This window comes from Mesocricetus auratus, unplaced genomic scaffold, assembly GCF_017639785.1.
Source record: "Mesocricetus auratus isolate SY011 unplaced genomic scaffold, BCM_Maur_2.0 Super-Scaffold_15014, whole genome shotgun sequence".
Taxonomy (NCBI): domain Eukaryota; kingdom Metazoa; phylum Chordata; class Mammalia; order Rodentia; family Cricetidae; genus Mesocricetus; species Mesocricetus auratus.
Window position 1 is genome coordinate 59371308 of NW_024429186.1, and position 15411 is coordinate 59386718.

The 15411-nt window shown below is 40.0% G+C and overlaps 1 protein-coding gene across 1 annotated transcript in view; it reads left to right on the forward strand.

The window, feature by feature from the left end:
* The window catches only part of Slc25a21 (solute carrier family 25 member 21), a 496301-nt gene that overhangs the window by 429003 nt on the left and 51887 nt on the right, over nucleotides 1-15411 (forward strand). The window contains exon 4 of the mRNA XM_040743058.1: nucleotides 13211-13277. Within this exon, the coding sequence (XP_040598992.1) occupies nucleotides 13211-13277 (67 nt within the window). The remainder of the gene's footprint in view (nucleotides 1-13210; nucleotides 13278-15411) is intronic.

Genomic DNA, 15411 nt, shown 5'->3' on the forward strand with positions numbered 1-15411 from the left:
TGGCTTTCTTTGCCTTTCAGTTCCTTTCTCTCATTGGTGCCTCCATATAAAGGAAAGACTGATGTTTATTTCCAAAGAGAAATGTATTTTTTATTTTTTTAATTTAAATTAGAAACAAGCTTGCTTCACATATCAATCCCAGTTCCCTCCCTCCCCTCTTTCCCCACCCCCAGCCCTCTAGCCCCCCACCCAATCCCCACTCCATTCCCCAGGAAGGGTGAGGCCCTCCATGGGGGAATCTTCAGAGTCTGTCATTTCTTTCAGGGCAGGGCCTAGGCCCTCCCCCAAGAGTTCAGGCTGAGAGAACAGCCCTCATTGTGGAATGGGCACCCAAAGTCCATTTATATGCCAGGGATAAATACTGATCTACTATCCAAGGCCCCATAGATTGCCTAGGCCTCCTCACTGACACCCACATTCAGGGGGTCTGGGTGTATTTTTTTTCTAAACAAGGTAATTTTCTGTCACTGGTGGGCAATATATTTGTTGTGTGGTTGGTTATAAGTAAGTCATTTATAGATTAATGAGGCAGTTAGCACCTGCATTTTATCAACGTTATTTACCACTTTGGTTGCTTCCCAGTGATATTTTCCCTTTTTCTGTCCTTAGCATTTTCTTTCAGAGCTCTGGACTTCAATGCCTTCTTTCTTGAGCGGAGCAGCATGTTTAGTGCATGAAGCTCTCTGCCAGCTTCCCAGGGAGTGGAGCCAGAGACACACCTCCTAAATGATACAGACAGCCAAACATATCTTTTCGTGCTTTAGAAAAGAGAAATTACAATTTATTTTAGATATGTAAGTTTAACTGTTGTGTTAAATTCGTATTATAGATTCAACTTCCGATATGTGTTCACAAAAATTTCTATATCCTATAATGAAAGTGATACAATTTAAATCAATAAGTATATCCAAGGACGATATGAAGAAACTGGAGTCAATTAAGTCTCAGTAATGAAGAAATAAAAACTATTGTTTGTGAAACCCACAAATGAGCAATGTGAGAGAGACGTTGGAGCACTCAATGGAATGACTTCATCAAAGCCCCCTCTCCCCTCAAAGCTCAAAGATCTACACAGAAGAGAAGGCATAAAGATCATAAGAGCCAGAGGTGATAGATGACACCAAGGAAACAGTGTCTCTCAGACACAACAGGACTGATGCACATATGAACTCACAGAGACTGTGGGAGCATGCACAGGTTCAAGCCAGCCAGGGCCAGCACTGAGAGAGGGAAGCGGCCCAGGCTCCCATCTCTACCAAGAAACTGTGGTGATATTTTGTTTGTGCTTTAACAAATAAAACTTGACTGAAGATCAGAGTGCAGAAATCAGTCACTAGTTAACCATAGAGGCCAGGCAGTGGTGTCCCTCACATTTAATCCCAGCATTCCGAGACAGAGGCAGGCAGATCTGTGAGTTCAAGGCCATCCTGGGCTAGATTGATCCAGTCTAAAAGAAAAGCAGAACCAAGTAATGGTGCCTCACACCTTTAGTCCCGGTACTTGGGAGTCACATGCCTTTAATTGCAGCACTAGGGAGGTAGAGACAGGGGTGATATGAGTGGGTGGAGAGTGGAATATAAGGAGGGAGGAGACAGGAGCTCATTGCATTCAGTCTGAGGATTTGTAAGGACAGGATCACCCCTTTGGTCTGAGGATTCAGTAGAGATAAGAACAAGTAGCTGGCTGCTCTGCTTCTCTGATCGTCCAGCATTAACCCCTACATCTGACACAGGTTTTCAATGTTAAGACCCATTAGAACTCATGCTACAAGAAACTATCTGCAACTGATACCTGCTGGCAAAGGAAAAACCAGTTTTCTCCAATGGAGTCCCACTGGGTATATTAACCACACTTCTTGGTTGGTTGCCCAACACAAAATGAACTCAATTGCATTTTTGTTTCATTCTGTTTTGGCAATTATTTTAATGAGCGTCTCTATTTGTTGTTTGCTATTTTAGTTTTGTTTTGTGGGTTTTTTGAAAGAGAAAGAACATAAAATTTTGAGGGTAGGGGACAGGAAAGATCTTGGAAGAATTAGAGGAGGGGAAAACACGATCAAAATATATTGTATGAAAAACATGTCAATGAAAAAGTTGTGCCCAAAGACCTAACATGAATTCAGTAATTAAAACTTTTGTTAATTTTATGTTAGATGTTAGCTAAAAGTTTCATTACATTGGTCTTCACTTCACTGAAGGTTTCAGAATGGTTTCCTTTACTTTGAAATATACACCATTTTCCCGGTCTATTAACTACATGAAAATGGCTTCAGTTGTCCCTACAATCTTCCTAACTTTAGATCGCAGATCCTATGTCATTCTAATAGCACTGCTGTAAAGCCGTTTTTTTTTTTCATTTCCATAATCTGAACTATAGAGACCTGTGGAGTGCAAATGATGTCAAAATAAGACCCTTACGCTTAATATCAGGCCAAAATTTTGCCATGACATGACTCTACCCATCCATGATTGAAAGCCTCACACTCACAGCCCAGGACAGGATATGGGCCTCACTGTTTTAACCACCCAGCCACTGCGTGTAAGAAAGAAACTGGTTTAACCGTAGAAGAAAGAGGTTACTGTGTGCCTTCAGTCAGCTTTGTATTAGAGAGTTTTTAAAGGAGAAACGGGATGAAAACAACAAATGGGTGCAAGGTCCCTATTTCAATATAATCTGGAGAAAATGACTGACTTGGGTCGGTCATGTTGCCAAAAGAGATGACTCGAGCGTTCCAAACCAGAAATGGAAATCAGAAGGATGCCTGAAGCCTGGAAGAGGAACAAATTGTCAAGATATGATTGACTGTACGGCTTCGAAATCAACTGTACCAAAGATGTGCTTGGATAGTTGCCCAGAGCAAAACTGAATGGTGATGTTCATTTAGATTCTGACTGTTGAAATAAAATAAAATGCGGTGATTGTACTCTGTTAGATATACAGATGTGTTAATGCTTTCCAATTTCCCCAACTGGGGATCTGGTGTCACTTTCCCTGTTTCTTGCTTCACCAGTGAGTATTGCTGAAGCTTTGGATGCACACTGACTGCCAGGTTTTTGGCAAAGAAGGGGGCTCCAGGTGGAAGCATGCTTCTCACTGTGTGCATTGCAGGTGGCTTGGAGAATGACTTCTTACCTCAGGAAATCATTTCTGTATTTGAGTTTCAGCCTCAGAAAGTGTAAATTGTGGCTCTCTGCACTGGCCTTTCCAGTGTAACTGTCGCTGCCTTTGACTTATGAGTCTGGACACTTTTGAGTCTTGAAGACATTTTCTCTCTGAGAATACCAGAGAAAGTCTCAGTTTTCACAGGCGGGGGTTTTGCACGCTGATCTTTTCCTCTTTTAGTGGTGTGTGTGTGCGTGTGTGTGTGTGTGTGTGTGTGTGTCCATGTGAATGCGTGTGTGCATTTATGCACATTCATGCCTCCTCGACCACACTTCACCATTTTCAGTAGGGAGGAGGTGAGAGTTTGAGACAGTTTCTTGTGCAGCCCAGGCTGGCCTGGGATTCACTGTGATCTTAAACTTCTGATCCTCCTGCCTCCACTTCTCAGGACTGTGATTACAGGTTGTGCCTCCACACCCAGTTCATGGAGTGCTATGAATCAAAACCAGGTTCGTGCACAGTAGCCAAGCACTCATGGGGACCAAACCCAGGACTATGTACATGGCAGCTCTCTAATGACATCCCATCCCCTCCCCCTCTCCCTCTTTCCCTCCCTCCCTCTTTCCCTCCCTCCCTCTTTCCCTCCCTCCCTCCCTCCCTCCCTCCCTCCGTCCCTCCCTCTCTCTCTCTCTCTCTCTCTCTCTCTCTCTCTCTCTCTTTTCAGGGTCATTCACTGAACCCTGACACATTCAGCTAGTCATGGAGTCCCAGGAATCTGCCTGTTTCTGTCTCTCCAGAACTGGGATTGCAGGTTTTCATGTGGGTGCTAGGGACCTGAACTCTGGCCTCCTTGCTGGCAAGGACTCTACGGACTAAGCCATCTCTCAGCCCTAAGGCCGGCATATATTTTATTCACTATTTCCTTGCTTAATCGTTGCTTTCTAGTGAACTTATCAGTTGAGTCTGACAATAAGCTTTCTGATAAACGCGGTTAGTCTCTCCATAAAGGTCAGCTGTGAGACAGCTACACTGCCTTTCTTCCTCTTTTGCAGCCACAAAGAAGGAAATAACCCTCATTGCTGTTCCTACCACAAAACCTGCCGAAAGCAACTCAGGAAATTCCTTAGCCCAATTGTTAAGAGTCCAACTCTATAGAACAAATAATTTTTCAACAAATAGTTTTTCATGTACTGTATTTTAAAAATAACAATGAAATCAATGAGGTGATGACCCAGGCAGAGAAAAGGAGGGGTAGAGGGACACATGGATAGTTCTTGGATTCTGAGAATGTTACACCCTGCCCCTTCCAGTCACTATTCACCACAGTCTTCAGTTCTTAGTAGCTAACTTAAAACAAGCAGGTATTTTTCCATCTACCAAGTGGAAACAGTGTTACAAGATACACAAAATTAATTAAGGTCTATCTGGATACTTGATCCCTTGATGTCTAAAATTTAGATTTTTCAAACAGGGAAACCTAAAACTCTCCCTCCTAAGGAGCAGCAACAAGAAAGGTGTCTTTGAAGGTTTGACTTGCTGTATATGAATCACCAAACTACACATAAGCTAAGAAATCCACATCTCTGGCTTCCGTGTAATCTATGCCCTTCCTTAGTTGTTTGGTGACCTTTTAGCCACCCATATGTCAAATTGTGTTGTATCTTAAAAATGAAGATAGGAAGAAATGTGGGATAAAATTACTTCATGGTTTTGGCACAAACATTTTTTAAATAAGGTAACTGTGAGCTGTGCCTTTGAGAAGAACACGTGCAACTTAGTTTTTGATCTTCATTTTATAGACGTACATAAGTACTACAAGGCCTGTTTTGATTGTACGATTAAAAACAAATGTGATCCAATTTTGTAGCACTGCTTTCAAATAACAGGTCTTGTTTAGTATGCATCACACTAAGCACCATAAGTGAGTGGCTTTGAAGACTGGTACACCATCCTCATGTTTTACTGTGACTTTGGTCTGCTAATATCCCACATTTCATTGTGGGCTCAGGATCTCTCACAGGCAGTCATGATAATAGGGTAAGACTGTAATGCATCATGGGTACTCAGAAAGAAATAGCCTAACCCATTTCTACTACAATGACCCTAAGTCACTTTCTCCTAAAACTTTATTTAACAATTAGCAAGTATCTTTAGTATGAGTACTGCTCAAGAATTAGTTTTAAAAACTCAGGAATTACCACAGGGGTTAGCAGTACTGGCTAGTCTTCCAGAAGACCTGGATTTGATTCCCAGTACTCGAATGGTGCCTTACAACAGTCCGTCACTCTAGTCCCAGGGAGTCTGATGCCCTCTCCTGGCCTCCTTGGACACTACACATAAACACGGTGCACAGATGTGCATGTAGACAAAACACGTAAAACAAATTTTCTTAGGAAGATTTAAAGTTTGAGGGTTTTTTCAGAAAAAAAGAAAAGACTTGTGCACAATTAAATGAGAGCAATATATATACAAATGCCTACATGTATTTTTAAATGTGTGATGGGGGGTGAGTGTGTGCAGGTGTGCACTCATGGAAGCCAGAGGAGGATATGGGATGTCCTGCTCTATCCCCCTCAGGCTTGTTCCTTGAAACATGTTCTCCCTGGATGTAGAGCTAGGCATGTGCCTATAACCTCAGCAATCCTCCTGTCCCCTCCTGCCTCACAGTTCTAGGTGATAGGCACATGCTGCCATGCCTGGCTCTTATGTTAGGGCAAGAGATTCAAATTCAGGTTGAAGTACAGCAAGCACTGCGACCCACAGAGCCCTTTCCCAGCCCGTGCATGCATTTACTTTTTATGGAGTAGTTAGTACATATTCAACATTTTTTAGCATTTTACTGGTAATAATCTTAATGAAATCCCAGTATGAATCCAAGCTCATATTTTCTTACACAAGATAAAGTCAGACTGACACATCTTAGAAGTAACATGAGGAACAAAATGCAAAGAATACCATACACTTTGTAATACACTTGTCTACATTTTTATTAAATTAATTCATTCATTTTTCCAGCATGATCACAGTTTCCCCTCCCTTCCTCTTCTCCTCCCAGTCCTTCCCTACAACCTCTACTATCCCCTCCCAACCCACTCTTCCTTCTTTCTCTTCAGAAAAGGGCAGGCCTCCCATGTTTGTCAGCCAACTATGACATATCAAAATCAAGTTTCAGTGAGACTAGGCACCTCCTCACCTATTAATGTTGGATGAAACAACCCAGAATGAGGAATAGGGTCCCAAGCAAAAGTGTCAGAGACGGCCTCTGCGCCCACTGTTAGAAGTCCTACAAGAAAACCAAGATGCACAACTGTAACATATATGCAGAGGACCTAGGTCAGTCCTATGCAGGCCTTCTGGTTGGCCGTCTCTGTGAGCTTCTATGAGCCCAGGTTAGTTGATTCCATGGGTTTTCTTGTGCTGTCCTTTAACCCTCTGGTATGCACAATCCTTCCTCCCCACTCTCCCACAGAATTCCTTGAGTTCTGCCTAGTATTTGGCTATGGGTTTCTGCATCTGTTTCCATCAATTGCTGGGTGAAAGCCTCTCTGATGACAGTTGGGCTAGGAAACCATCTATAAGTAAAGTAGAATATCATTCAGGATCGTTTCATTGACTTTTTGCCAGTCATGTTTCATTCTATCCTAGGTATCTTGACTGTTCAGTCTTTGGATCCTAGACCTCCAGGCAGTGTCAGGGTTGAGCTCCCTCTCATGACATGGGTGTCAGTCTGGACCAGTCATTGGTTGGCCACTCCAATAATTTCTATGACACCTTTACATCAACACATCTTGTAGTCAGGGCAAATTGTAGGTCCAAGGTTATGTGACTGGGTTGGGGTGCCAATCCCTCCATTGGAATTCTTTCTTGGTTACAGGAGATGGTCAGTTCTGGCTCCATGTTCCCCATTACTAGGAATCTTAGCTAGTGAACCCTCAAAGATTCCTGGGAGTTTCCATTGCACTATGCTTCTAGCTCATCCCAGAGATGACCCCTGGTTCCAGTTGTCTCTCCCAGTACTCTTTCCCTCTACCCTCCCAGCACCTGATCCTTCTGTTCCCATGATCATCCCATATCAGCACACGCTCCCCTCCACCTATGATGTCTATTCTATTTCCCCTTCACAGTGAGAGTCAGGTATCCTCCCTTCAGCCCTTCTTGTAGCTTAGCTTCTTTGGGTCTGTGGATTGTAGGATGGTTATCATTTACTTTATGGCTAATAGCCACTTAAAAGTGAGTTCATATGATATTTGTCTTTCTGGGTCCTGGGTTACCTCAGTCAGGATTATCTTTTCTAGTTTCATCCATTTGCCTGCAAATTTCCTGATTGTTTTTAACAGCTGAGTGGTATCCCATTGTGTAAATGTATCACATTTTCTTTATCTGTTCTTTGGTTGATGCACATCTACGTTGTTTCCAGTTTCTGGCTATTGAAAACGAAGCTACTATGAACATATTTAAGCAGGTATCCTCGTGATATGTAGAATACCTGTTGGGGATATTCCCAGGAGTGCTATAGCTGGGTCTTGTGGTAAGTCACTTCCCAATTTTCTGAGAAACCACATTTTTTTCAGAGTAGCTGTACAAGTTTGTACTCCCACCAGCAATAAAAGAGTGTTCCCCTGACTCCACATCCTCTTCAACATGAACTGTCACTTGTGTTTTTTATTTTAGCCATTCTGACAGGTATAAGGTGAAATCTCAGAGTCATTTTGCATTTCCCTGATGACTAAAGTGTTATACTTTTCTTTTTTGGTTTTTCGAGACAGGGTTTCTCTGTGGCTTTGGAGGCTGTCCTGGAACTCACTCTGTAGACCAGGCTGGCCTCGAACTCACAGAGATCCGCCTGCCTCTGCCTCCCGAGTGCTGGGATTAAAGGCGTGCGCCACCAACGCCCGGCTTGTTGTACTTTTTTTTAAGTGCTTCTTGACTATTTGAGATTTCTCTGTTGAGAATTCTGTTTTTAGGTCTGTACCCCATTTTTAATTGGATTATTTAGTTTGCTGATGACTAGTTTCTTAAGTTCTTTATATCTTTTGGCAATTGGCCCTTTGTCAATTGTGGGGTTAATGAAGATCTTTGTCCATTCTGTAGGCTGCTGTTTTGTCCTCTTGACAGTGTCCCTTGCCTTACAGAAGCTTTTCGGTTTCATGAGGTCCCATTTATTAATTGTTAATCTCAGTGTTTGTACAATTGGTGTTCTGTTCAGGAAGTTGTCTCCTGTCCCAAAGTGTCCAAGGTTATCCCCCACTTCTATCAGGTTCAGTGTATTTGGTAAAGCTGCCAGAGTCGTGGGCCATAATATGGAGCCTATTACTTTACAAAGTAAATTATATGTAGGTGAAGGATTATGGGGGGGTGAGTGGGGTGGGAGTGTCTGCATGATAATATGTACACATGAGTACAAGTACCCAAAGTGGACAGAAGAGAGCCCTGGATCCCTTGGAGCCGAAGTTAGAGGTGGTTGTGAGCTTCCTGGAATGGTATTGGGAACCAAACTCTGGTTCTCTACAAGTGCAGCAACAGCTCTTAACCACTGAGTCATCTCGCCAGCTCCAAATTTTATAGTCCACTGTTATAAGCTGTCTTGTAGTGACTCTTAAGCCTCATCCAAAGATTTTTCTATTTAGCTTGATATAGGTTCATCTTAAAAGAAGAGTGGCCTGTTAACTGTCTTACCATGGGAGGAACTGTAAGCAAGGCTTCATGAACAAGAGCAATCTCACTATTTATTCAGCACTAAAAGCAGATATCTGCCTCTCAAGAAATAAATGAGATGAGCCATGTTAAAATGAGTGTCACCAATCTCTTTGCTTTACTAATTTTGCTCTGAAACATAGCAAACTAAACTCATACAACAAGCCAGAACCACATGAAATGGACAGTGCACATAGTTCTAGACAAGGGTAGAAATGTCTTTCACCAAGTAATACCACTTTTGGACATATAACCAAAGGATGAACAATCACACCACAAGGAAATTTGCTCAATTGTATTTATAGCAGAATTGTTTGCATAGCCAGAACTTGGAGTCAACCTGGATGCCCCTCAACCAATGAAATGATAAAAAAAAATGTGGTACATTTATACAATGAGGCTGGGCATTGGTGGAGCACGCCTTTAATCCCAGAATTTGGAAGGCAGAGGCAAAAACAAAAAAAATTTACACGATGATTTCTTGAAATGTGCAGGCAAATGAACAGAATTAGAAAAAGCCATCCTGAGTGAGGTAACCCAGTCCCAGAAAAATAAATAAAAATATGTACTCACTCATAAGTGGATATTAGACATAAATCAAAGGACAACCAGCCTACAGGCCACAACCCCAGAGAACCTAGGTAACAAAGAGAGACATCCATGGATCTGCCTAGGAAGGAGGAAAAGACAAGATCTCCTGAGTAAATTAGGAGCATAATGGGTGGTGGGGAGGGTGAAAGTGGAAAAGGGACAAGGAAAGGGGAGTGGGGAAAATGTTAAAAATAAAAGAAAAAAGGTAATAACAAACTGCAAAAAAATTAGAATAGAAGGGAGTTCAAAGGTCCCGAAGAGAGGGGAATTATTAATGCATAAGGAGCTAGATAGGCTAATTACTGTGGTTTGATACTACATAAGTATACATGCATTGAATTATCACACTGATCCCTTGAATATATACAATTATTATGTGTCTATTAAAGTTAAACTAAAGACTGGTTAAAAAGAAAAAGAAAGAAAGTCACAAAATAAGTCATTCATCCTTGAAGTTTTTAAATCCATGCACCCTATTTTCCAAAACGAAACTTCAACCAACTACATAATCAAGCCAGAGAGACAGCATCAGCTTGGGACTTCTTCACACTCTCCTTCCCACAATTTTTATGCAACTTTTCCTGTTGTCCCAAGGGACAATGTTTACAGGTTTTTTTTAATTGATCCTAAGAGGACATAGCATAGAAGGCCTACGGAAGCCATTTTGGCCATTCGACCTTTAGGCATAATTTCTGGAACCAGGACTCTGAACTATATGTAGCCAACATAGTTCAATTGTATTTAAGTGAAATTTTACTGGAGATGTTATAGGGTATCTCAGAGAACTAATATCAGAGGGAAATATTCAAAAGTGATCTATATGTAACTAAGTCCAAAGAAATCCTGGTGGTAGAGTCATAATCACAGACCAGAATCTCTTCCCTTTCTTGCTTCTAGTTTTCCTGAATAGGGGCTGCCTTTTCTTTTCTTTTCTTTTCTTTTCTTTTCTTTTCTTTTCTGTTCTGTTCTTTCCTTTCCTTTTTCTTTTTCTTTCTTCTTCCACCACAGCAGATTGGCTTCCTTCAAATGACAGACATATGTCTACTGTTGATATTTTGGTTGTATATTTTAGAGCTTTAACCACACCAAACAAGACTTTTGTTTTCAGTGCCAATTCCTAAATCCTGAAGAAAAAAATCAAATAGGTCTAGCTTGAATTGCATTAAAGAATTAGAATGTGACTATTAGGTCCATTTGAACAAGGTGTCTGACCAAGCCCTGCATGCCAGCTGTCTCCTACTGTGTTCATAAATTGGTTACCATCATTTTCATAGACTGCATGTGTGACAATGTTGGCATTTCCACCAGCACAAAAGTGATCTATATGTAACTAGACTATGTTAAATGGATAGTCTGTGAAAATCTAGAGCTTTATTTACCACCCAGAGCTGCCTAGAATCCCTTAGAACTTTCAGTTATAACTGCTCATGTACTGTTTTAAACTTCAGGATGGTGAGACAAGGTTACTGTACGTAGAAGGGGCTGAGCAGAGGAGAAGGAAGGGGGCCACATCAATGAAGCAGAGAGATCTGAACCTCCCAGCTCTTTACAGATGAAACCCTTATGTTACTCCCAGCTGCCTCGCTGTTCCCTCCTGCCTTACACGTCTTTTAACATTTTCTTCCATCACTTTTAAAATGAAGTCCTTGTGTTACTCACAAGACTTCCTCTTCCATGGAAGCCGTTCTATACTGGAGACAAAAGTCTCAAGTAAGGCAAAGTTTCTTGTGTTCTCTTGTTCTCCTCTTACGATTATAGAATCTGATGATTGAGAAAAACTTTGAGAATCAACAAGCCCACCCATTGCCAAATACATTTCATCTCTGGTACCCATGACAAGTGGACATCCAGATTGTTTGATCATATGTCATAGAACTCACCACTTTTCAGGAAAAGCCGTTCTATTTCTGAACATTTTTGCATATTAGAAGTGTTTTCTTAATCCCAGCACTCAGGATGCGGAGACAAGCAGATCTCTGTGAGTTCAAGACCAGCCTGGTCTACACATGGAGTTCTAGGATAGGCTCCAAAGCTACAGAGAAACACTGTCTTCAAAAAAAAGTGCTTTCATTGAAATCCATCTGTCCAAAATCTGTCTTTCCTTGTTGCCTCAACCTCTTGGCCCCATTCTTCCACCTGGAAACAAGGGAATTCCAATATCTTCCTCACTTGCATTGCCTTTCAAGAGAGCCATCATGTTCACTGCATTTCTGCCTAAGATTGTTGTCTAGTTTAGTATCTGTTCTTTCTGACTGCTCTCTGCTTCTGTAATATAAGGCATAAAGTCCACCATTACCTTGAATACTCCATTCTTAAAACTTTTCTCATGTGTTCCTCTTAATTTCCCCTCATATTTACTAATCATTTTTCAGATATAAAAATATCTGCACAAAGAACAATACTAGTAACTACTTTAATTACAACTGTAATACTTCTAGTCACAAAAATTACATGTATCTAGTGGGAAGACCAAAACTGTACTATTGTGCTAGAATGAAAAGTAATTTGCTTAAGTGAAATGTAAATGACTAAAAGTATTTAAGTTTTACAAGCATGTTGCATTAAGGGGGATGTGAAAATTGGAGGCATCAGTAGTTAAAATGAGAATGAAATAGGACTTGACAATTTGCAAATCTTGTGATAGTTCAAATTGAGTTTTCTTTATTTCCAATCATGACACTCATATGCTCTATTGAGTCAAACCAGTTGACAAAGTAAGCCTGTATCCAGGAGTCATACTTAACAAAATTTTGTTATATGCTCAAAAAGGACTCTAAGGTGAGAGCCCACAAAGTCCCCCACCCTAAAGGCACTAACAATTTAGAACCAACCCAAACCTTTGCTCTCTCCTTAAGCTGGGCATTTAAGTCAATGGGTTGGTAAAAGCAAGAGGTCAGCATGTTTGTTTGGGTGACACAGGTAAGCTGGAGTAAGCTCTCAACATTTTGTTCTAGAAACATAAAGAAAAGCAGACTCAATGTGAGGAAATTAAAGCAAAGCTTGGCCTCAATGAGAGGAGCTTCTGTCCCATGCCAAATAAGCTTCCTAAGTCAGAGACATATTGAGTATTGCCCTTCTCTGCATTCACTCATCAAGAAGATTGATTATTTCAGAAAATAGAGCAAAATATTCTATTTGTATGATAGCAAGGTGGAAAGGGACATCTGGTATGTGGATTAAGTTTCTTAGACAGTATAGTTTAAATTTTTGACTCCTAAAATCTAGTAAGAAAAAAATGATGAGTTTTAATTAAAAGCGTTTGACATGCATGCAAAATGTATTCTTGTCTACAGTATCCTCAACGTTGACATGGAAGGACTTTTCCTCTGCCAGTCTACATAACCTCAAACCTGGCCTTCCTCACACTTCTTCCTCTTCCTGGGAAGTTCAAAACTGACCCATGATGGTATGGGGGACCTAATCTCAGAGACTCAGAATTAATAAAACCAAAATTAAAAGTTACATCTACTATATTTGTGTATAACCCTAATCTCATTTGGTTACCAAAATTTAAATAAAAGACCTTAGATAAGTTGAAGTGACCTACAACACAGAGAAAATAGAGCTCCCTTGGATTAAGAGGAATCAATCTTGTCTCTGAGGTAGAGGTTGTGGCCACATTTCTCAGTTTACTTATGGAGTTCCAGACTTGAAATCACTTAGCCATCTTCTCAGTGCCATAGCTGTGATAGCCACAGAATTCTTATATTCACTCTAAAATTGCAAGCTTCGTCATTGGTGTGCTAGATTAGATAGTCATTTTTTATTCATAAACAAAAGCATGTCACTTTCCTTATATGAAAATATTTTCTTTCTCCAATAGGTTTTTTGGCTTTTACAAAGGAATTCTACCACCCATTTTAGTTGAAACACCAAAGAGAGCAGTCAAGGTAAGTACTGTATACTTTCTTACCAAGTGTACACACAGTATCAAGATACCTATAGTAATCAAGGGAACACTAATTTTACTTAACAGAAAACACTAAAAGTTTTAATGCAGAAATTGTAGCATAATCTGTGTTATAATTAGACATGTTCGTTATCTCAAATATACATATTTGTAGGGTTTTATTTTCAGGCAAAGCTGTTTCTTTCTAATGAGGAAATTACACACACACACACACACACACACACACACACAAAGAGAGAGAGAGAGAGAGAGAGAGAGAGAGAGAGAGAGAGAGAGAGCAGTGTATGAAACTCAAGTAATTAAATCACATAACCCACAAAACTGCATTCAGAAATGTTCCTTTGGAGCAATGAGTATTAAAGAAAAAGAAGTGGAAAATCACTCCTGAAATCATTTCTGTCTCACAAAAATATACTATTTTTGTGTGTATGATTCTTAATGTTTTGGGAAAGTCAACTTTATTTCTCCCTTTAATATTTTCCACTAAAACTCTCTTCTGGTACTTACAAAATTATGATTTCCATTTCTTTAATGTGTAGCTCTGGAGGTTTATGTACTAATTGCTAGTGCTGAGTGTGTGACTGTGACTGTGTGCCAGACCCTCAAAGGATAAAAGACCTCCACACTGTTTCCCACGTGTTCTATCAGGCAAAAATCCTTATTGCAGTAGCCCTGACTGGCGTAGCCCTCCCACCTACCCCCATCGCTGACATCACCAAATATGGCTTTGTCTTTATATAAAAATAACATAAACATAGACGTAAAGACTTCCTTTCCAACTTTATGCCATTTATTTTAATGGCATAAAGCTTTTTCACATACTCAATTTCTATCCCTGATATTCCTGAAAGGCAAGAAGGAATGGCTTTCATGCTGTTACTGAGTAAATCAAGGGGCTGACTGGGTTTTAAAACATGATGAAATAACCAGCATATGTATACAAACATCAAACTTTTGCATTATGTCAAATAGTAAGGTAATGGAATTTAAATTCAGGTCTCAAGTTCAGAAGAGAGTGCTTCAAAACATGCTTTCTCTATAAACGTGTCTTCTTTGTTGCTGCAGTTTTGTGCTTTCATATTATTGCCTCAATACAAATTCCATTATAAGAATCTGAATTGCAGTAGAGGATCTGGAAAAAGTTCACCAAAGTACACAAAAGGGCTGAATTGAATTATGAAACGGCTTCACTTGATAAAAGATTGCCCAAGTAAACAAACAGAAGAGTTCCTGTTCAAAAGGAAAGTCACTTTGTCTCCCTGAAATAATATATTCATTTGTTCAGTGTTTTCCGTGTATAAATAAAGTAAATTGTAATTAGACTTCTTCCTGCCGTCATTTCCCTTAATGCTATATATTGAAGACAATTTACACTTTAAGAGGATTAAGTTTTATCAATGTTGAACAATCCCTTACAAAAAAGACGAAGAAAATAAAAACCTTGAGCTTTACAAAACTGGGTTACTCTCTGAAAAAAATAAAATAAAGCAGTGCTCTGTGCCAGAACAATGGTTAACAGATGAACTGTGGGCAACTGGATACGGTGGATGTGTACCAGACATCTTGTTGCAAGTAGATTTTACCTTAAAATTATTGAGACATATGGTAAGTACATTGGCTTTTTAAGTAGAACTTGTAGTTAAGTGTATCTTTGCCAGATGGATAACACTGGCTTTCCAACACAATTTATGAAAACATTCATTTTATAGATATTTATCTTAGGATTTGGGAGTGAAGCAACCATCTGATTGTAACAATTTCATACCTCATAAACTATCTCATTGTGTGTCATTGAAGTTTACCTCTGAATAAAATATTCAGTAATTCCTGTGTGTGTGTGTAAGTGTGTGTGTGCACGCACAAGCACATGTGCACACACCTACATGCATACACCATGTATGTATGCTTTTCTTAGAATGGACACTTTAGTTACAATTGTTACCATAATCAGAAACAAGCAACTTTATGCTTGTCTGTATTTTATTCCTTGAAATGCGGTTCATCATTAAAATAGTAAGACTTGTAAATAAGCTATATTTCTCTTTCCAAAAATTAAGATCGGAATCAAATTGCAATTAACGAAAAGAAATGAAGACTCAGGCAGAAACACTGAG